Here is a 23,740-nt window from a genome sequence, read left to right on the forward strand (position 1 = left end):
CTTAGTACATACTTACATACACATTTAATTAAGGGTAACAGCCTCCGGCATAGAAATAGTTTTAGCAGTTTTTATAAGGTTTTTAATATTTCTACAAATTTGCTTTTTTCAGAGCGCAAACTTTTCGTTGGCATGTTGAACAAAAAATACAATGAAGCAGATGTCAGGCAGTTGTTCACAGGCCACGGCACCATCGAGGAGTGTACAGTGCTTCGCGATCAGAATGGGCAGAGCAAAGGCTGTGCCTTTGTGACGTTTGCAACGAAGCACAATGCCATTGGAGCAATTAAGGTAAGTGTGTGTGCAAATTACTGAGTAAGTGCGTGCCCCGTTGCCCCTTGCCTAGGGCTGCTATACGTCCCGGTTTTCCGAGACATGTCCCGGTTTTAGACTGTTCGTCCCGGTGTCGAATTATATGAGTTTTTTGTTTGAGTTGATGATCGTGCCGATCTCTAATTAACAGGGTCTTATGTATTTTTTAGTGTTATGATTTTTCATAAATTTTTAAGTCCGTGGTGGAATTTCGTATCTTGTTTCAAAACATCGGAAAAGCTGGCAATTTTTGGATGAATGTATATAGAAAAAAACTCGCAAAGAGGCAAAGCTGTATTTAACTTTTTTACTAACTTAATACACTGGCCCTTGTTTGTTCTTGTGGCGCTAAATGTTACGCATTCGATGGTCGGAGCATGGTAAATATTTCTAAATCGGCATGTTTTAATGTTTTAGGTTGCATAATTTAGAAATCCCTATTTTTTGTCACAGTATGAAAGGTATATGCAAATGATATTAAACGCTGTATAAGGATACATAGCCAAGAAAGTATATTGGTACAAAAATTTAACGCATATTTTAACAAAAAATATTTTTTCATCAAAAACAGAAATTTTTCCGAAACATTTCCAAAATCATTTCATTGGAAAACACATGATTTTGACCCCATTTTCTAAAATATGCTAAAATTGGTAGATCTGAATATAAATTTTAATTTGGTATGCCTTCCAACCGAATCATATTTGACAAATAAATACATACATACATAGAAAAAAACTTAATGAAACTGTAACTTACTGTGATAAATGGAAATTGAAAAGAATTAAGAGCATACCGAGGGCTTATATTCAATACCCTATATCTGAACTTTTTACAAAAATGAGATTCTGATACTAAAATCCACTTAGGACTTAACTGTCATCGGTAATGTTAATGCTCAACTTGTATAACACTTGATAGACGAATTTATTATTACACAGCAAAGTAAGAATAAACATCAGTGATAACAGGTAAGTCCCAGATGGGTTCTAACATCGCAAAGTAGTTTTTGTGAAAATTGCAGATAGAGGGTATTGAATTTATGCCCTCGATATTCAAAACGAGTATGTTATTGACTCTTCCCATGTTTTGGGGAACAATTTTTAATTTCGTTCTTTTTTCTAACGTGAATATCCGCGTGAGTTATTTTATGTGTTTACAATAGTGGTATTCACCAAATTGAGCAAATGGCCTGACAGTCAGACCAGAGTGCCAGGCCACTTGCTCAGTTTGGTGAATACCACTAATATTATCGAAAATCACAAAAGGGGCCAAAAAAGTCAGAGCCCTAGTATTTACAGTGTTTTACTATTGCTAAAGAGTACGGCCAAATTATATTCCACATACATAATAAAAAAAGGCAAAAGTAGAACGTTGGGGTGTTTAGGGCATTTTGCAAACAATTGCCCCGATTTTGCGTCACACAAATCTGGCAGCCCTACCCTTGCCGCATTCCATTTGTCATTTGTGTTGCCATTACAGCGATTAACGATGCGAATAGGTAGAATGAGATTTGGTTATGGCTACGGTGACCATCCGTCCTTTATTTTAAAGGACAGTCCTTTATTTTAACCCAATGTCCTTTATAATTTTATTCAAAATAAAGGACGCCTTTTGTCCTTTATTTCTTAAATTGTCCTTTAAATCAGCTCTGCATTTTTCATAGGTAAATTTTTAAACACAGAATATGAAAACTAAAAATTCCCTTACAAAACATAATGAAAACCTCCGCCAGTTTGTTTCGCCGCCACTTAATCTATCTTTCTATTTAATCGATAAATTTTGTACAATTTGTAAAGCAGGATCGTGTTGCGCGCTAAGTTTCCAATTCCACTAAAAAAAAAAACAATAAAACCCTGCTGCACAAACTGGCATTTAATTTGATTAATTTTTATTTTTTAATGAAAGATTATAATATTTGCAAGGGGCTAGTTGTGCCCGATTTGTGAATATTTATTTGATTATATTAAATTTTTTAGTAAAACATGCAGAAAAGGTAGCACTTTTGATGAAAATGTATTCTCCGTTTCCAGCTAACCAATGTTACATAACAAAAACTAGTTGAAAACAATTGTATGGTTCTCCCAAAACGGAAAAAATGTTAACCAAAATAAATATTTTTCTTTTGTTATTAGTAAAAATTAGTTGAAAAAAGGAGGCTCCGGAAAATTATCAACATTAAATTCCAATTTTGAACCACTGTGTGCTGGCTTCGTCGTGCTGTATGGTATGGTAAACGCATTTTGGTAGTAAAGGACTGCGAAGTCCTTGAAAAGGATTTGGCTTAATTTTTCACTACAGCAGCTACTGGTAAATATTTGATGTAAATTACGATATGGGTAAGGTACTTTTATCATACAAGTTGTATGTACGTATTCCCAAATAATTTTGAAAAAATGTCCTTTATTTTACGTTGGTTAATATGGTCACCGTAGTTATGGCGCAAGTATTTTTAAATACCCTTCGGCGGGCGCGCCGCGGCAAATTAGCCGCAAAAAATTTAATTTGTGGTTTTCAAATACTTATTGTAGTAGCCGGCCACTGCCACTTAGTGACTTTGTAAGTTTTGAGATGCAGCATGGTTCACAGTTAACCGTTACTTGCTGCGTTATATCATTCAGTTGATATTTGTATTTGAAAGTCGGTGTCTCATATAAATTTTAGTGTAATTCGCAAATTTTTTTCTTACAAATAGTTGGAAAAGTTAGTTTGTGATAAGGGTCTAAATCTAAATTGTTATTTTGTAAGTATTTTGTCATGTGTAATTTTAAAATTGAACTTTGCGTTAGCATTACTTTAACTATTATGATATTCATTTACTTAGGTTTTAGAGAATGATGTTTTTAAACTGATATAGAAGCGAACGCGCTACGCAACAGCAATCGAAACCAGGAATATCTACCAGGAATAATAAAACAAAAATTTGTTGTATTAATTGTGACAAAAAGGTTTACAGGAAACATTGCAAGCATATTTCACAATGTGTATAATGTACCAACACCACTGTTGATGATGACGGATAAAAATTAAAACATAAATGCTTTATAAAATATTTCAGTATAAACACAAATTATTCAGATGTTTTACTTGAATGATTTTTCGATATAAATAATAAAAAAAGCAGCTTAGAAGCTGCTAAACACATTTTTGAATTTTTCTGCAAATTCTTTGACAAAAAACCTTACTTAAGTCCGTGTTGGGTTTTTGCTGAGTTGGACCTAATGACATAATTGAAAAAAGTTTCGTAGAAATCGATAAAGTGGTTGCCGAGATACACCTTATAGTCATAAAGTGGGCGGTTCCACGCCCTATTCCTAAAAGTCTATAGCAGTCTTATTTATTGTTAAGAGATTGTTGTAACTATTAATTTGTATTAAATTAGCGTCCTGAGTTACTGAAATATCGGAGTATTCGTATGTCTGAAATTTACCGTTATACGGGAAGCGGGTGCAATTTTAGTCCGATTTTAATAATTTTCCACGAAGTGCTTCTCCGAACCAAGGGAAAGGCTCGTACCGAGTTTGGTAAGGATTGGTTAAACAGCTAGTGAGACACAGCATATCACGGCTCCATAATGTTGGCACCCGACCTTGATGCGAGTTGATAAAATACATTGAATGTGATAGATTTAGCTTTTTGGAGGATTGCAGTAATTTTCTTTTTGTCTGTAGTTGAAAATAAAGTCCGTAATGCGTTTTTTCTTTTAATTTATATGAACTTATTTCCATATATATATATATATATGTATGCATTAGGGTGTGTCAAAAAAAATCAAGTATTTTTTTTGGATTCGACACACGAAAACTAGTTCCTAGGTATCTCTAGAAAGTACTTACCACATCTGAGCTCTTAATATTCACGGGGAGATTATGCTCATCATAGTTTTCAATTTTCAATTTAGTCTCATATAAAAACGGTCATATCTTTTCACCAATAGATTGTTAAACCAGTTACATCGTCAATGTTTATAGGAAATTGAACGCTCTACAAAAATGGTCTCTAATACTTTTTTCATTAATCTAACTATTTAAAGATATTCAAGGTCAAAAATTGAAGTATTTTAAGGAAAATAACTTGTGGTTTTGAATTTTGTAACTTACTAAAAAATTATTAAGTTACAAAATAAAAAATTATTGTCAACTGAGTTTCAATTATTTCTATAGGAAATTAAACGCTCTACAAAAAAGGTATTTCCCATTTATCCATTTAATTTATGAATTGTGAGATAATTTATGATCTATTTCAGAAAAATAAGGTTTTTATTTAAGAAATATCATCAAAAATATCAACAGAAAAAAAATCTATTCCGCCATATGAAATTTTATAATTTAATACAGTATTGATACAAAAATATATTTTTTCTTTTAGTTTAAGTTATAAAAATTGACTTTTATTACAATTCGGAAATTTTGCTCGTGTTCCTTGACAACTTGCAGTAAATATCGAAACTGGTCTTCGTTCTTTTACAAGCATTGGTTGTATTCTGACGGCGTTAGTATGATAAGTACTGATTAACAGAACTAACTACCAACATTCGAAATTAAATCTTCAAATTCCCCAAACAAAAAATATTCAATTATAAATTTTGTGGAAAAAAGAAATTTGAATAACATTTTTAATAAACCCGTTGAAAAATATTAAATTACGATGCTAAATTGTGATAAAAGTTATAAAAAGTAAATATCGTTAAAAAATGTATTCGAAGGAAATATATTCTCAAACAAAAGATAAGACATAACTTGCAAACTATAATTTATTTATTTATTTATTTTTCTAGTAGTACAGGGTAAGACTTAGGTATTTTAATAGTACTTCATCCATTATATACTGTACGTGGAAAGTAAAATAGTAATGACAATGACAATGTTTACTTAAACCTAAATTAAATTAAATTACAAATTATCCTTAATAGTTAGAAGTGTAAGGAAAGAGGAAATAAATAAAAACAGTATAGAAATTGAGGATTGAATTGTAAAGGCAGAAATATACACGTTTAAGAGTTTTAAGAGTTTAATGCCCTGATACCCTGCGATCATACTGTTTTAAAATAGTTATAAATTAGTGTCTTGTAGTTGAATCTGCCTAGTCCATCCTTTACGGACTCCGGCACCGAGTTCCAAACTCTAGCCGCGTTAATGAAGAATAGTCTGGTGGATGTTAAGTAATTAAATTTTGAAACGATAAGAATGTGGTGTCTTCGTGATTTGGCTGATATCAACTTCTCAAACAGATAGCTAGGCATCCTCCACACAATAAGTTTGTACATAAATATACAATTTCTAGCAGCCAGGTAGTTCTCAAGGCTGCAGCCTAATATCTTTGTCTGCCGAGGATAAATATGTTTCTGTATGTATCTGCTGATCCCATATACATAACGTGTAGCATTGTTAAAGGCAACATTGACTTTATGGCACGATATCGAATCTAATTTACTGTACACCACCTTAGAGTACGTGATTAGTGGCAAAATCAGTTGAAGTACTAATTTGCGCCTGGTTTCTACTGGATTTATTTGCGCAGTATGGCATACACGTTTCCTACCATCTTATTTACATGATCAGTACACGTAAGTTTTGTATTAACAATGAAACCTAAATTTTTACCTTTTCCGTAAAACTTAGCGAACTAGAACCTATCCACAATTTGGGAATATTTTCAACATATACTACTTTGTTACATATAGGCAAGACGTATGACTTTGACACATTTAAACACAAAGAGTTATCACTAGCCTAAACAGATATTGCAGACAAGTCACTGTTTATTTTGAAACATAAATCTTCAACTAGACCAATACGACTGGACAAATACAATTGTACGTCGTCAGCATACGCATGCACATTCACATACTGACACTTAGAAAAAACATCATTGACAAAGAGACTGAATAAAAGCGGACCAAGGACACCTGTATTTACATACCTTGAATTTGAAATTGAATTACTTGACTTGACTTTCCGTANACGTGTAGCATTGTTAAAGGCAACATTAACTTTATGGCACGATATCGAATTTAATTTACTGTACACCACCTCAGAGTACGTGATGAGTGGTAAAATCAGTTGAAGTACTAATTTGCGCCTGCTTTCCATTGGAATGAAGCAGCAGACACCCTTAATTTGCGCAGTATGGCATACACGTTTCCTACCATCTTATTTACATGGTCAGTACACGTAAGTGTTCCAGCCAAGACAGAGGAAGTTATGATCCACAGTGTCGAAAGCCTTCGAGGAGTTGAGTAAACAGAGAAGAGTCAAGTCACCATTGTCAAAGTTATTTCTTATATCATCGAGTATTTTAGTCATTCCAGTCCAGCAACTATGCTTTTGCCTAAACCTGGATTGTAATGAGGAGAGTAGATTTTTCTTTTGCATGAATGACAAAGNATTGTCAAAGTTAGTTCTTATATCATCGAGTATTTTAGTCATTGCAGTCGGGCAACTATGCTTTTGCCTGAACCCGGATTGTAATGAGGAGAGTAGATTTTGCTTTTGCACGAATGCCGAAATTTGTTTCGCCATCAAGCTTTCACAAGCCTTAGAGAAGGCAGGCAATATGCTTATAGGCCTATAGTCACTCAAACTCCTAGCATTCATCTTTTTCGCAACTGGCAGTATAATATCTTTTTTTCCCAAATTGCTGGGAAACAAGAGGTTGTAAAACAATGATTTAATATGTGGGTTAGAGGGCCTATGTNGCAGGCAATATGCTTATAGGCCTATAGTCACTCAAACTGCTAGCATTCATATTTTTCGCAACGGGCAATATAATAGCNACGTCAAGCTCACTAACTGTCGTGAATTGAAACTCGTCTTTTAAACTGGTGCAGGATGAAAAATCCATTGAGGCGACAGTACTTTTGGATATACTACTGGCAAATNAATTTCAACGAAATTCCATCCTCACCTATAGCATTGGACTTAATATTCGATAGTGACCTCAGAACGTCAAGCTCACTAACTGCCGTGAATTGAAACTCGTCTTTTAAACTTGTAGAGGATGAAAAATCCATTGGGGCGAGAGTACTTTTGGTTATACTACTGACAAAGTAATCATTAAGCACATCAACGTCTCTATCACACTCAGATCTTTCTTTACCATGTATTTTAAAATTCTTTAGATTGCGCCATAGCTCTTTAGATGGAAGGGAGTGATCTAGTTTAGAATTGCTATACCAGCGCTTTGCTTTCTTTATTATACTGTTAGTTTCATTACGAACTTCTTTGTAACGGCGCCAGGACAAGTCTGTACTATTTTTTCTCCACTTTGCATAAAATTTATTTCGTTTCTTAATGGCAGAATGAACTCTGAAAGTATACCATGGACATGATTAATTTATAACATTAGCAGAACGAAGAGGGACATGAACATCAAATAACATGGTCAGGTGTTTGTTTAGGAAGTCAAGTTTATTATCAACTGTGGCAAGAAAAAAACACTCACGCCAATTTACTTTACTCAAGTCAGAATGTAATGAGTTTACATTTAATGATTTAAAATCACGATAAACAAATTTAGTGCTTAAGCTTGGACGATTCAATACAACATCTACAGTACAAAATATTAAGTCATGGCCAGAAATAAAGTCAACTTGGTCAAATTTAAGGATATGCTTGAGATCACAGGTTATAAAGTAATCTAGGAGANTTTATAAAAGCTTGTTAATTTTTTTTTATATGTACATACATGCATATGTATATTGCGCAATTTTGAATTTTGAACTATATGGTCCTTGTTAAAATATAAACCCAATTTTTATAAAGATAACTAAAATGAAGTAACAAAAAAATAAATTGTTAAAACTTATCAATATGACGATAGTATATTTATGCAGACGACTGTGAAACATTTCTTTTATTCCGTTTTGAGATCCTGTCTCCAGCATAATGGAAATATCTTTTGGTTATTCGCTCTATTATTTCCACAGATTCGTTGAATTTTTGCTGGAACGCTTCTGAAATAATATTTTAAGTATATTAATCATTTTTGAGAGCTGGGCATCAACAATTAAAGCGTACTTCTAATTGCCGCTGTTGTGATGAGATGCCGCTAATTTTCTCCATTTTGAGTCCCTTCTGTCACCTGAAAAAGCTTCACCAAAGCGACGTCACAACGACGTCGTTTAGAGTTCACCCAAACGACTTCACCAGGGCGACGTCGTAACGGTTTCACCAAAGCGACGTCGTAACGACGTCGTTTAGAGTTCACCCAAACGACTTCACCAGGGCGACGTCGTAACGGCTTCACCAAAGCGACGTCGTAAGGACGTCGTTTCGAGTTCACCAAAACGACTTCGCCAGAGCGACGTCGTAACGACGTCGTCTTCGCCCTGTGGCAAATTGAGTTTTTATCTCTTCGTTGCTGCATTGCATAGCGCATTAGCTCGCGGTTGTTTTTCGTAAGGCACTCTTGTATATGTATTTTCCCATCCGAGTTGGAGCCAATATCACGGAGCATTAGTGGCCGTTTTTTTTTCATTCCAGAAGCGTGCTACTGACTTGAAGAGGGTGGAGCGATCGGCTGAAGACGCCAACTTCACAATCACTGAAGCAGTGGAGTTGTTCTGTTTTGATATTCTAAACGCAGAGCGAATCTGTAGCGCAGGCAAATCCAAACTCTGGCACAGACTACCAAAGGTAGCTTCCAAATTCTCGTTGTCAACATAGGGGAGACCATTGATGATAAAATCAGTGGATACAGCAAGGTTTTGGCAATCATTTACCTCGTTCTTAAGCTGCACCACTTCCTTTTTCAATTGCTCATTCTGCGCGATTTGGAATTCTGCCTTTGTCACACGTTCTTCAATTTTTCGCAGCGCCTTTCGAAGGTTCGCCAGCTCAGCCGTTAACTCGCCAAATCGCTGCATCACTCGCTCTTAGATGGTTTTACCCTCTCAGCTATCTCTTGTACAATGCTCCTTCTCTGCAAGTCCAGTCGCTCTTCAATGCGCTCAAGCCGTGATGACGGTGGCGAGCTCTCTTTTTTTCAGCTTTATTGAGAGAACTGTTCTGTGGTGTCGATACCGTTTGGCGCGTAAATTTGCTTCTTGTTGACATTTCAAGCTTTGCTTGAAATTAAATTTAGGCAATTTGTTAAATACAAATATCGCACACACAAAATATAGTCAACGAAGCTACTCGGTATGAGGTGTAGAGATAGATTGATGAGACCCGCAATCACTTCAAATGCAAATATATCAACGGAAACTCGGACTAAATGTGAAGCTACTACAGCGCACCGACAAACACGTCTACTTAGCTTGACATCTATATATATATAAACGCAAATTCTCATGAATATTGCCAAAGTTCATAAATTTAATAGATAATTTGGAAATATTTATTGAAAAACTATTAAAATCAGGCATTGGGATTCTGCTGCGAATATCTTCTAAATGGTTAGAGCAATCGATTAACTACATGAGATCTTTTCCTATAGAAATTATTAAAACTTATTTGACAATAATTATTTTTTAGTAAGTTACAAAATTCAAAACAAAAAGTTATTTTCCTTAAAATACTTCAATCTTTGACCTTGAATATCTTTTAAGTGGTTAGATTAATGAAAAGAGTATCAGAGACCATTTAGACCAGTAGAGCGTTCAATTTCCTATAAATATTGACAATGTAACTGGTTTAACGATCTATTGGTGATAACAAAAATATGTTTAAAACTACAATCAACTACAAACGATTCTAGACGAGTATTCATTGAAATTGAAGCTGTAGCTCAAGGCGGTGGTGTTGTTTAATCAGCTGTGAGTAGCGTTTGATTGTCAAAATTTTATATTTTGCTAGTGAGTGAGTGAAAACGTGAGAGTGTTCGCATTTTCTGTCGCCCCTTTTCATTCGGAGAAGAATTGCTGAAATTTGACAATGACCCGCTAAAAGCAAAAACAAAATACAAGTAATTGTTGTATTTGTTGAATCGATACCACCTTATATGAATTCGCCTTGCTGTAGCTGTAAATAAGTTCCTATAAATAAGCAAAAACGCATTACGCACTTACTATTCAACAAAAACAAATTTTTTAAACTACAATCAACTACAAACAATTCTTGACGAGAATTCATTGAACTTAAAGGTCTAGCTGTAAATAAGTTCTTGTGTAGATAAAAAAACGTATTACGCACTTATTTTTCAACTAAAAAAAAAGTTTAAACTACAATCAACTACAAACGGTTCTAGACGAGAACTCATTGAAATTGAAGCTGTAGCTGTAAACAAGTTCATAAAAATAAAAAATAAAAACCATTACGCGCTTATTTTTCAACCAAATAAATCTACAATCAACTACAACCTATTGTAGACGATAATTCACTGAAATTGAAGCTGTTGCTGTAAATAAGTTCATATAAATTGTTTAAAAAACTACAATCAACTACAAACGATTCTATACGAGAATTAATTGAAATTGAAGCTGTAGCTATAACAAGTTCGTAAAACTAAAAAAATAAAACGCATTACACTCTTATTTGTCAACTAAAAAAATTGTTTAACTACAATCAACTACAAACGCTTCTAGACGATAATTCATTGAAATTGAAACTGAAGCTGTAAAGAAGCTCATATTAATTACAAAAAAACGCATTACGCACTTATTTTTCATCTAAAAAAATGTTTAAAACTACAATCAACTATAAACGATTCTAGACAGAATTCATTGAAGTTGAAGCTGTAGCTGTAAATCAAGGCACATAAATACAGGTAGAAGCCATTTTGACGTTGCTCTCATGAGAACCACACCTTTAAACATCAACTTGTTTAATTTTAATAACAAAATTTTAACAATAATAACAAAATGTTAATAACAAAATTTTAATTGACATTTGAATTTTTGTAGTGTTGTGCGGTTTAACTTAGTGTATGTGTTAAAAATGCAACACCTGAAGCGTTGTTTTTTATGTGTTGTTAAATATTACGGGGCGCTGGTCTGGTGGCCAGCCCTTACTAAGGATTACGTAGTTAAACAGCTAGGTGGAATTCAAAGGTTAGCAGCCGTTAGCGTAACAGGTGCAATGGGATCCTGTCCGAAGGACGTTTTGAACGTCCTTCTTGACTTATAACCCATACATAGATATCTTTATCGAAAATGAAGCTGCTAACAGCGCCATCAGACTGCGTGCCCTGGGGCTGTGGAAGGAAAGACCGTTCAGGCACCGTTCCATCCTAGACGCAATACCGTCTGAAATTAAAGCGCTGTCCACTGACCATATCCTGTCGAAGACCTGGATTAACCATAAACCCCGCGCGAAATTCCCAAGCCGTAGTGACTGGAATCAGAAAAATTTCGGGTTCTTGCAGCGCTAAACTGTCTTTACGGATGGGTCAAAGATGGAATGCGGAGTGGGTGCTGGGATTTTCATTGAGCAATATAACCTACAGTTATCCTTCCGCTTACGAGACTATGCAAGTGTTTTCCATGCCGAAACGTTTACTATTAAGGAGGCAGTAAGGTACATCAAAGAGAATGTACCCCCGAGAACGCTCAGCTAGTGGATGAATGTAGGAGAGAGTTGGCCTATATTTTTAATCAATACGAAATTACCCTAATATGGGTCCCGGGACATAAGGGTATCTACGGAAACGAGGCAGCGGACGAACTAGCAAGTAACGGCTCCGCACTGAAAGTGTCCCACGCTGTGGACATGGGCGTCCCGCTCAGGGAGATTAAGACAAAAAATTAGCGCAATTCATCATTCGAAGTTCAGGTAGGGTTGCCAGATTTTTTATGCGCTAAATCAGTACGTTAGCCCTTTTCAAGCTAAAAAAATCAGTACTTTTCAGTACATTTTTATTCAAAGCAAAATTATGAATGTAAGTATCAGATAATACTTTAAAACGCCAGAGTAGTTGTTTTTAACAATATTTTGGAATATAATGAAATATAGTTCTTAAAAAATAAAAGTGTTATTCATTTTAAAATGAGTGTACACATCATTGTACACAGAAGGCAAGAAGTTATTTTATATTTACGACATTTTTGAATAGCAAATTAAATTAATTTAGTGTTTAAATAGTCAAAGAATTCTATACATTTCATTTTAAAACTACTTTTAATATGAAGTTCACTTTAAATTTTTTTAATTAAAAGCTGGTTTCTCTCTTTGCGAAGCACACTTTATACTTGAGATCCTCTCAGTTGCTTCGTTTGAGTGTGGTATTGGAAGAAAAAAAACTACATATTTTTCAAACTGTGGACAAGTACCACCATTTAAGGACTTCATCTATAATTCCTCATTTCTTAAATTAATTTTTTCAACTACGCAAAAACTTTGAAAGACTAAGAATTCGCTAAAAATAGTACTAACTCTATGTCTTCTATGCAAAACTCTTTTACAATGTCAGTAAATTGTAAAAAAGCATAGTAAGTTATAGGCAAAATCCATTAGAATATTCAAATTTGTTGTTATTAAACTGAAACTTATTTTCGAGATAACTAGCAACACTCGACTACTATCGCAAATGGTACGTAACGACCCGGCGAAAATAAAAGGCATTTGACAGTATTGTAATAGTAATATTATGATGTCTTACGTCTAATCCAATTGTTATTGGCCACGAAAAATTAATTTAAAACTTATCCTTAGCCCGCGCAATTGAATCAAAGTGTATGAATATTGAAAATGAAACTTTGGCTTGTAATATTTATGGAATGCGTTAATTGTTATAAACTGGACGATATATCAAATTAAGGGTTATTAAATTTAGTTCCTCACGTTCATTTATCATTTTTCAAAAAGTGTACAAGTTTTTAAGATATTAAGGTAAAACTTACGAAAACTATAATTTCCCCTTATGAATTTTCAATTCTTCATTACTTCAGCAACTAAGTGAAAAATACAAAAAAGTGACACGAGATTTATTTCAAACGTTTTAATGTAATCGGATGTTTATATAATATTAAAAGGACCATGGTCACGCCGATTTGGTCAGTTTTCAAGATCATGGTGAATGAAGTCCAACATGTACTGTCAAAGTTTAGGAATCGTTTAATAAGTTAATAGTACTAGTTTCAAGCATATGTGTAAGTATTTACATACATTAACATGATACAATTAGGGTGAGAAACGCCCATTTTAAGTCCATTTATGCAGTCTTGAAAATTGGAGCGGAATGGTTTCATTAGTCACCGAAGAAGCACATTTTTCGCGGTTTCTAAATAAGTGTTAGGTATACATACATAAATATTTTAATCAATTCCATTATGTGAAAAAGTGACTGTAGGTAAATGCAATAGTCTTTAACATATCCTAGGATATTGCTTTCCATTCAGCATGAACGAAAAAAGTCACTCCCTGGCACACTTTTCTGTAATCCGATTCTTTCATTTAAAGGTTATTTGGTGAATTCCACGTCAACTCATCACAGATATTTTAATGACTTAATGGGATTTGGTTAATATTCTATGTAAGCAAACTTTATATTATGAAAAATATTACCAACAAATATTTTTTGAAAATTTAAAAAAATGGCGGTTATATAAGACTTTAAAAGTTTTGGTCCTATTTTTTTGAAATCCTTATAACTTTTTTTCCATTCATCCGATTTAAGTTTTCAATATAGAAGTTAATCACAAAATAATTCACTTTTAAATAGGAGGCATTTACTTTACAAAACCAAAAAAAATATTTACTTTTGAAAACCATAAAAAAATTAAAGTCGCCATTTTGAAAATATGTGGTCTTAAATTTTTTATTTTTTTTTTCAAATGTAGCCCCAAATGTTTCCTATATGACCTGTAAGTTTCATCGTGGGACTGCCTTAAGTATTCAAGAAAAATAATTTACAGTCGTGCGAAAAGTTTAGGACTCCCAGAGTTGAAGTCAATAAAGTCAAATTTATTATTCAGTTTTAAGTTTTTTTTTTTCAAAAAATGTAAAATTCTTAACAATACAATTGAAAGAAACCAAGATAGGTAATTTATTTATAAATTTCTTACACACCACGAATACAACTGAACATTTTACAGCACTTATTTCATGCAAAAATTTAAGTTCGCTCTGCCATCTTAGAAAAAATCCGTAACCTGTTAATTTTTTTTCACATTTACCCGCGCTTCACAGCATTTTTCGAGGCATGCGAATTGTTTTCTTTTCCATAGTTTTTAATACAGTCACAATGTTATATTCCTCCGAAAGGGAGAATTGCTTAGTCATTACTTCTGTTTTCGAAAACGGAATAACGGCATGTATTTGTTATGTTGCAGGAAGTGTAATGGAATTTTTGAACCGATCATTTAAGAAATCCAATGTGAAAACCAATGTTTAGCAGTGGGAAATGGTAAATAATTACATTTACTTAATTCTACTATTTTTACCTTCACGAACATAACCCTGTAGGGAAAACACGAACTAGTGAACCAGATTTCTAGTTCAGTACTAGTTATTTTTTGCCAAAAACGAACCAGCCCGATAGTAACTAGTTACGCACCAGTCCAAAAGCAGTGAAATGTGGTACTTTCACTAAACTATTCTATTTTAAATTTTAAAAGCAGGGAAGGTAATCATTATGAGTAAAATAATTTAAATCAGCATTTAATCATTATTTTATGAATTATTATTGAGTTTTATTTTTTCGCTCAAACGGAAATAATTATTATTTGATTTTTATTTTTGGGATTACAAATAATGATTATTTTATGATTTTTATTTTTTCGAGCAGAGTTTATCATTAATTTTCAGTTTTATTTTTCCACTTAAAAATAATGAAAATTTATAAAATTGAAAAGGCCATAAAGACGCAACCTACTGAAATTTTTACCTGAAAAGTTTGGGTCTTATTCCTTTTATAAGGGTGCGGCTACCTCTCAAAAGGATACGTCGGTAATCACGCTGGTATAGTTTTTGAGTTGCTTAATAATCATTATACTTAGTGATTCCATAAACAAAGGCCAAGATCCTGAAGGACAATTGAGAAAGGCAATGCAGTTGCAGAAAAAGAGGCATTTAAAAAAAAAGTGTCAAAATAATTACCACTTTCTCACTAAATTTATTTAAAAATGCAAGCCACCAGAGCTACCTTTTTTTTAAGAAAAGACAAATTAATTTTTTTTATGCAATCCACCACAGCTACCTTAATACAGTCAGTCAATAAAGTTTAGGTACAACGAATTTTTTACAATACGGGCAACTATTTTTTTAATATTTTAGTTTTCGGTAATTTTTTATAAAAATATGGTCAATTCTACAACAAAATCCCCAAAAATCAGAGTTCCAAACCTTGTGCAAAATTTAAGAAAATTCTGCAAAATTTCATTAAAATAATTCACTTTCTATTTACGCTCTCTAGAAAAAGTTTTTTAGCCCATTCAATTTTAGTATAATGAAGTGCAAGTGTGAGGAAGCTAGGACTTACCAAACAAAAAAAAAAAAATTGCTAAATATCAATGGTAAGTCCTAGCTACCTCAAACTTGCACTTTGTTATACTAAAATTGAATGGGCTAATAACTGAGTACTTAATTTTTTTTAAGAGTGTTAATTGCAATACTTGGATGGAAATTCGCAGAGTTTTCTTTAATTTTGCACAAGGTTTGGAACTCTGATTTTTGGGGTTTTTAGTGTAGAAATAACCATATTTTTATAAAAAATTTGGGAAAAATAAAATATTTAAAAAATAGTAAAATATTGTAAAAACTCCACTGTACCTAAACTTTATTGACTGACTGCATATCTTATTTAAGTTAAGTCCGACAAAAACTTCCGAAGTACTTCATATATATATAAGCTTAAAAAGAACTGAATTTACTTAAAAATCAATATGCTTAAATTTAGACAAGTAAGACAAAGTGAACTAATATTTTTACTTTTAAGCAGAACGCACTTTTGTTTTTTACTTACTACTTAAGTTTAATACTACTACTACTACTAATGTGGTTTATAAATTTTTAATAAATGCGTTTAAACATTTGTGATTGTATTGTCCTTCTTTCAACCGATCGTATTTAATAAAGAAGGGAAATGTTTCGACAAGCCTGATTAGAAATGTAGATCTAAGGTGACTAATTTATAACAGGTTGAGAACTATAAAAAATGGATGCAGATCGAACTAGATCTCATCTGTCGAATTAGGAACTGAATTGGAACTAAAGAAAAGGGGATGCAGAACGAACTAAACTAGATCTCATCTGTCGAATTTGGAACTGGTTCGGAACTATAGAAAAAGGGATGCAAAACGAACTAGATCTTATCTGTCGAATTTAGAACTAGTTCGGAACTAGAGCCAAAGAGATGCAACGGGGGACAATTGACACTTCCTAGGACATCGCAATGTTAAATTCGCTAGTCGCTAGCATGCAAAAGAGAATTAACGCGTACTAGTCATGGTTCCAAACGCACTAGAACCGAACCAGTTCCGCACTAGTTCGTTTCCCTACAGGGAAGTTTGGCGTTCTGATGATACACACAAACACATACGTTGTGGGTGCCACTTGTTCCTGCCAAAACGCATTCTTTTGGTCTCAATTCAGCAAATTTTGAAAATCAAACTTTAACAGCAGGATTCGTTTCTTTAAACGCAACAAATAGTTCTCTCAAATTGCATAAAACTAGACGCTTTTGAAGCTTGACTTTTTTCCGTCAACTTTCGTGGTCACGCAATAATTTTTACCTGGCATTACCCGGCTACTACAATCATTTTTGTAGAAATTTTGAATGTTTGTCACAGCTTCATCTGATAAAGTTTTCTCTGATTTTTCACTAGGACTGGACAGAAAACCATTCGAATCTATCAACTTTTTAACAGTACGGGCCATGTGATCTGAAGAACCAAACTCAGATTTAGTTTTTCTAATAGACCAAGTCGTGGGTAAAATAGTCAAAATTGTTATTTGTTTTCTTTTGTCAAATTCGGCCTTGTTGAAATTATATTTTATATGACTTAAAACATCATCATTGTCACTCCGGACGTTAGCAAAAATAAAAAGTTTGCGTAAAGATTCACTTATTTGTTTCAAAGCTTCACTCTTCTCCTGGTTTGTTTTTAATTCAAACAAATTTATTTCTTTGTTCCCAAGCAGCTTTAAGCAAGTATTCAATGATTTAATGATTCAATGAGTATTATCCCATACTGAAATTTCAAAATCAGTTTGCATGCTTTTTAAAGAAGAGGAATCACTGTCAACATCCATGTTATCTTCAGCTTCACTCATATTTATTGAATTATTTATGGATGCATTCGGAACCAATGTTTGATCCTTTAGTAACTTTTGACGACAATTATCACATATAAAATCAGTTATTGTAAAATTTGAATGTTTTTCACAAATGCTCTGAGGAACACTACGCAGATTTTTCCGGAAATCATTAAGCCTTATCATGAGTTTTTGTAATGTCTTCTTTATTTTTATTTAAAGTAAAAAAGGGTAAAACATCTTCGAACTGTGTCGAAGTAACTTGGATTACAAACTGCCTGCTAAAGTATTTTTCTACTTGCTTATATACTATTGTTACATGTGTTTCATACATATTTTGTTACATGTGTTTATACATATTTTGTTCAACCTAATTCTAATTTACAACTTGGGTGTTCTATTGCACGACTCATTGAACCCTCGTCAATCGATGATTCAAGTGGGTCATACAATGTGTTGTTAAGTGTTACATTCTTCAAACAAACACTGAAATATCAAATACTTTGGCTTTTGGAATTTCTTTGCTTGTTGTGACTCATTATATTTCATTAAATATTTTAACGTATCTGGCATCAATATGTTGTGTAGATTATCAATATGTTTTGCACATGTCTCATGCCACTACACCCTTACCCTTTAAAAAAAATTTCTTTTATGGAAAATTTTTCCAAGGTATAATTGTTTACCCTTACCCTTTAAAAAAAATTTCTTTTATGGAAAATTTTTCCAAGGTATAATTGTTTACAATTTTGCATTATGATGGAATGAACCAAGCTTAAAATGTATTTGTTATAAAATGACTTCCTTTTTTGTGTATGAGTGTATATATAATTATGTTAAATATTTTTTTGTATTGTTCTTATGTATAGTTTTCTTAGTTTCTCCTATTTTTATGGTTACATTTGATTTGTCTATGTTAGTTATCTCATATGGACCTGTATACGGGCTGAGATTTTTCCTATTGCTATGTGTCCTAACTAGTACCTTATCACCTGTTTTTATATCTAGGGGATTGGTGTTTTGTTTACTGGCCAAATGTCGTGTATTTTTTCTATTTACAGTAAGTTCTCTGGCTCTACTGAGGGAGAAGCGTAATCTTGCTCTAAGCTCGTTCGAGTAATCATCAAGGTTGTATTTTCCTTGATCATTGTTGATTGAATCTCTCGGCAAGGATGGTAGTTTGCCAAATACCAGTTCATGTGGCGTGTAGCCTGTATCGACGTGTGGGGTCGTATTATATTCAAACGCATAGTACGGTATACAACTGTTCCAGTCGTCATCATTTGCGAAATTTAGCAAATATTCGTTTAAAACACGATGACTTCTTTCGACAGTTCCTATTGTCTCATGGTGATATGGCGTAGATGAAATATGTTCAATTTTTAATAAATCCATTATATTGCTTATTGTTTCGTTTAGGAATTCGGTGCCTCTATTTGATTTTAACGTTTTAAAACAACCAAATTTCAGTATTAACTGTTCTACTAGGGTACGTGCAATTGTTCTTGCTTCTTTATTCTCAATTGAGTGTGCTATGATAAATCTACTTAGTTCGCACTGCATGGTTAGAATGTACCTGTAACCATTAGAATATCGCAAAGGGCCTACTGTATTTATTTCAATGGTCTCGAAAGCTGCTTGTGGGATTGTCGTTATTTGCTGTTCTTCGCGGGTGTACCTAGTCTTTTTGTTTCTTTGGCATTTGTCACACGTAGATATGAATTTATGCACCATTTGTTTCATTTTTCTCCATGAATATTTCTGTTTCAGTTTGAGGAACGTTTTTCTAACTCCTAGATGTCCACTAGTTTGTGAGTTATGGTACTGATCTATCAATCTATATTTTGTGAGCATATCTGTTATCTGTTCTGGTCGCTTGTATATAATTATTTTGAGACTATCTTTTCTACTTTCTTGCTTATTTCTCTGGAGATAATCTTTGCTACTTTTTTTCGTACTTTCCTTTTTCCATTTTCTTAAATTCTTCTTTGCTTATTGTTTCAAATATTACATCATCATCTGCTAGCGCTAGCTCATTAATGTTCAACTTGTGCATTTCGGAGATAAGCTTCACCATAATCGAAATCGGCTTCGGAGGTTTCTCACTCCATCCCACTAACACTTTGTCTTCTATAATTTGAATGGTACCATATTTATTATCTTTACTAAACTGCAGTTTTTTCATTCCTCTTATATCGCTAATGGAAGTACAATCCCACCAATGGAGTTGATCAGTCTCCTTTGAGAGAGTGCTTGCCACTGGTGTCTCTGTCGTTATCGCGCGCTTTGTTTTACTTCTAGTAGCTATGCATATATGCTCTAGCTNCTGCGAAATTTTGAATAAAGCGTCTATAGTAGTTGCAGAATGCGACGAATCTTCGCACTTCGTCTGAATTCTTAGGGACTGGATAATTTTGAATAACTTCGTGCTTAGCAGGGTCAGTCTTGATTCCGTTGCTCGTAATGAGATGACCAAGGTAAGTAACTTCGTGTTTGAGGAAATTACATTTGTCTGGGTTTAACGTGAGGTTGTAGTCATGTAGTCTTTCAAAAACTTTTTCTAAATTTAAATTGTGATGTTTGAGACTATAATATCATCTACATAGAGAAATGCCTCAGCGTCTAATCCTGTTAATGCGAGTGTGACCATTCTTTGAAAACTGTTGGAGGATATCTTTAGTCCAAAAGGTAGTCTCTTAAATTCATAGTGACCATTGCTTGTTGAAAAAGCTGTTTTGGGGCGAGATTCATCATCAATTGGTATTTGATGGAAGGAACTGGTCATGTCCAATGTGGAGAAATATCTAGCTTTGCCTAGTCTATCAAGAACGTCATCTAAGCGTGTTAAGGGAAATTTGTCGTTGACTATTTTCTCGTTTAATTTTCTGAAGTCTACCACGAGTCTCCATTTCTTGTTGTTGTCTTGGGACTTTTTATGTACCAGAAATATTGGAGAATTGTACGGACTTTTTGAAGTGTGGATTATGTCATCATTTAACATTTGGTTGACTTGTTTCTTTATCTCTTCGTTGTGGACTTGGGGAAGTCGGTAGTTTTTTATGTACACTGGAGCATCGTTATTGGTTGAGATGTGCTCTGTGTAGAAATTATTCATAGTTAAACCTTCATCGTTAAGGTGAAAAATGTGCTGATATTTGGTAAATAGGGGGAGAAGGGAATTTTTGGACTGTGGGTCCAAGGTATCTAACTTTAATATGTTTAATACTTTAGATACTCTTTCTTTATTTTTCTCGGATGTACGCATGTTATTGACTATGCTGAAATCTTTAAGGGGTACTGTTTGAAAACTTAATTGTTTTAAAATAACGTCGTGTTCTTTTGAATTTAGTATTTTTACGTGACATAGACCATTTGCTGGCACTATGGTGTTAGCCATGTGCACACCTTTTTGTAACTCACTGTTTAGTATGACCGTGTCTTGGTCGAAATGTGCGTCTATAGCCACAATATGTTGAGTTCTTGGTTTTAACCAAATTTCTTTACAATTGATTGGAAGAATTGCCTGTTCATTTTGTGTATTCACGGTCAAAGAGCAAGTATAATAATCTATATTGCAATTGTACATTATGAGGAAGTCTTGGCCAAGTATGCCGTTTACTTCAATTGGGAAATCGGTATCAACGATTGAAAAGTTATGTGTTAACGAAATCTGTTCGAAAGTTGGGTGTAATCTTGCAGTACCTATTGATGTGGTTGAATCTGAAGTGATACCTGTTAAGATACAAGTATTTTTGGAGTCATATTCTAAGTTTTCCACTGCCTTAAAAAGTGAAATGTCAGCGCCCGTATCTATAAGTAATTTTACTGTTCTTTTGATGGTAGTACAAAAGAATGTCACATAATTAGAGGTATGTGGATTGAGTGAATAAATTTTGCTTTGAGTGTTCCCAGAGGAAAAGGTTGTTAATTTTCCTCCGGGCGGTAGGAGTTTTCCTGCACGTTTGCTACTCGTACCTGTCTGCTAGGTTGGTTCGAAAGGGAACGACCACTACGAACATAGCGGTCACCTGAGCGGCGCGTATTATTAGGGGTATTGTAGGTAGTGCGGGTAGTGTTGTTATTTCGTGCATTGTTGCCTGAATTGGCGGATTGTTGGGATTGGAACGCGTTTCTGTTGTTGTTTCGGACATTATCCCTTCGATAGCGATAATTGTTGTTGAAACTATTCCCGAAATTATCATAGTTATTGTTGCGGTAGTTGTGGTTGCCTCCGTTCGCGTATCTGCGATTATTCTGGTATTCTGGTTATTCTCCGGTTGTTTTCTCAGTACGTAAATATTCCCTGTTGTTGTTCTCAGCAAAATTCCTTGCTTCGCTGAATGTTTTCAACTGAGCCGCTTGAACTGTCTGGAAATATGTTGGATTGAGTCCCTTTTTGTAGTTAATTAAGGCGATTTCGTCACTGTAGACCATTATCGCCTGGCCTTGGGGTGAAGTTCTTTCATAATTTTTGGCTAATAGCGAAACTGGATCCAGTTTGGCCAATATTTCCGAAATTTTATCACCATATTCACGTATGTTTTGATTAATTCCTTGTCTTTGTTGTGACAGTTTTTGGAGTAACTGTGGCACAGAGTCTCTTGATAGGTAGTTCGACTTTAAATTATCTATAAGTTCGTTAATTGAAGTGGGAAAACCTACAGGGCAAACCCTAGCCCTAACTGAATGGTTTAGTTTACATTCGGTCACATATTCTAGGAATTCGGTTCTGTCCGCAGAACGAAGTCTGTCGTGGGCGTTCTTTAGTCTAAAAATGAAGCCATTTAGTTCTTCAAATTTACGGTTGAAAACCGGTAAGAATTTTTCAAGGTTTTCTAGGTTTAGTGCGTTTTCTGTCATTGTTATATTATTAGTATTTTCAATTGGGAGTCTAGAGTTATTACTGACAGATAGGGCGTTAGATTGTGGACCTGATTCTGGACTATTGTCAATCATTCCTATTAAAAGCTGTCTCGCAAATTTGTATTTTTCAAAAAAATTTACTTTAAGGGCGTTTGCCGCTTCAAAATCTTCCTTCAATTTTGTTGCATTTAATGCATTCTTTAGTTGTTCTAGTCTATCTAATTTCTCTCTGATGGTCCGTAACGAGTATCCACGAGATAAACATTTTTTTGTATTAGTGTACAATGTTATTGCCTCACATAGGCATGTACAAATCTTGTCCATGTGGTTTACAATTCATTTTTATTTTTCTATCTGGTTCTACATAGGCATGTACAAATCTTGTCCATGTGGTTTACAATTCATTTTTATTTTTCTATCTGGTTCTACATAGGCATGTACAAATCTTGTCCATGTGGTTTACAATTCATTTTTATTTTTCTATCTGGTTCTACATAGGCATGTACAAATCTTGTCCATGTGGTTTACAATTCATTTTTATTTTTCTATCTGGTTCTACATAGGCATGTACAAATCTTGTCCATGTGGTTTACAATTCATTTTTATTTTTCTATCTGGTTCTACATAGGCATGTACAAATCTTGTCCATGTGGTTTACAATTCATTTTTATTTTTCTATCTGGTTCTACATAGGCATGTACAAATCTTGTCCATGTGGTTTACAATTCATTTTTATTTTTCTATCTGGTTCTACATAGGCATGTACAAATCTTGTCCATGTGGTTTACAATTCATTTTTATTTTTCTATCTGGTTCTACATAGGCATGTACAAATCTTGTCCATGTGGTTTACAATTCATTTTTATTTTTCTATCTGGTTCTACATAGGCATGTACAAATCTTGTCCATGTGGTTTACAATTCATTTTTATTTTTCTATCTGGTTCTACTAATTTGTTAGGAAATTTTTTATTTTTTTTTTTTTTTGTTGAAAAAAAAATTTACAGTATTTGTAATTTAAAGATCAGCCCTAATAGCACGGTGTGTGTGTTTATGTACGTACTTTTTAAAATATTTGTTCACCTCGTAGGCAACAAATAACACTGTGAATACTACAAGCAAAGTGTATAACACAACTTGCAAATCGTTGTCTTTATACGAATTGGTTGATGTCGGCGATTGGTTTGCCACAATTATTGGTTTCTGGATAACTGTTTCCTCCTTTGCTTGTGTATTTCCCATTTTTATTTTTTTTGAACTTAATTAACGCGATCTGCGAATTCGCAATTTTTGTTATGGTTATACAGCATTANAAAAAATTTTTGTTATGCTTATACAGCATTATTATTTTTTTGTTTTCTAGAAGCAAGAGATGCCTCTATTTGGAAGATTTTCTTCCACGCCTCGCGCTGTGATGCCGAGTCTTTTTCTTGC

The 23,740-nt window shown here is 33.8% G+C and overlaps 1 protein-coding gene across 10 annotated transcripts in view; it reads left to right on the top strand.

Annotated features, from left to right (window-relative positions):
- LOC108358004 (CUGBP Elav-like family member 2) overlaps positions 1–23,740 on the top strand; it is a 364,101-nt gene that overhangs the window by 104,723 nt on the left and 235,638 nt on the right. For all 10 annotated transcript variants that reach the window (XM_017609112.1, XM_017609110.1, XM_017609115.1 and 7 more), the window contains one exon: positions 113–291. In XM_017609112.1, coding sequence (XP_017464601.1) covers positions 113–291 — 179 coding nt within the window. The remainder of the gene's footprint in view (positions 1–112; positions 292–23,740) is intronic.

This window comes from Rhagoletis zephyria, unplaced genomic scaffold (assembly GCF_001687245.7).
Source record: "Rhagoletis zephyria isolate East Lansing unplaced genomic scaffold, Rhagoletis_zephyria_1.1 Rzeph_scaffold_00191, whole genome shotgun sequence".
Lineage (NCBI taxonomy): Eukaryota > Metazoa > Arthropoda > Insecta > Diptera > Tephritidae > Rhagoletis > Rhagoletis zephyria.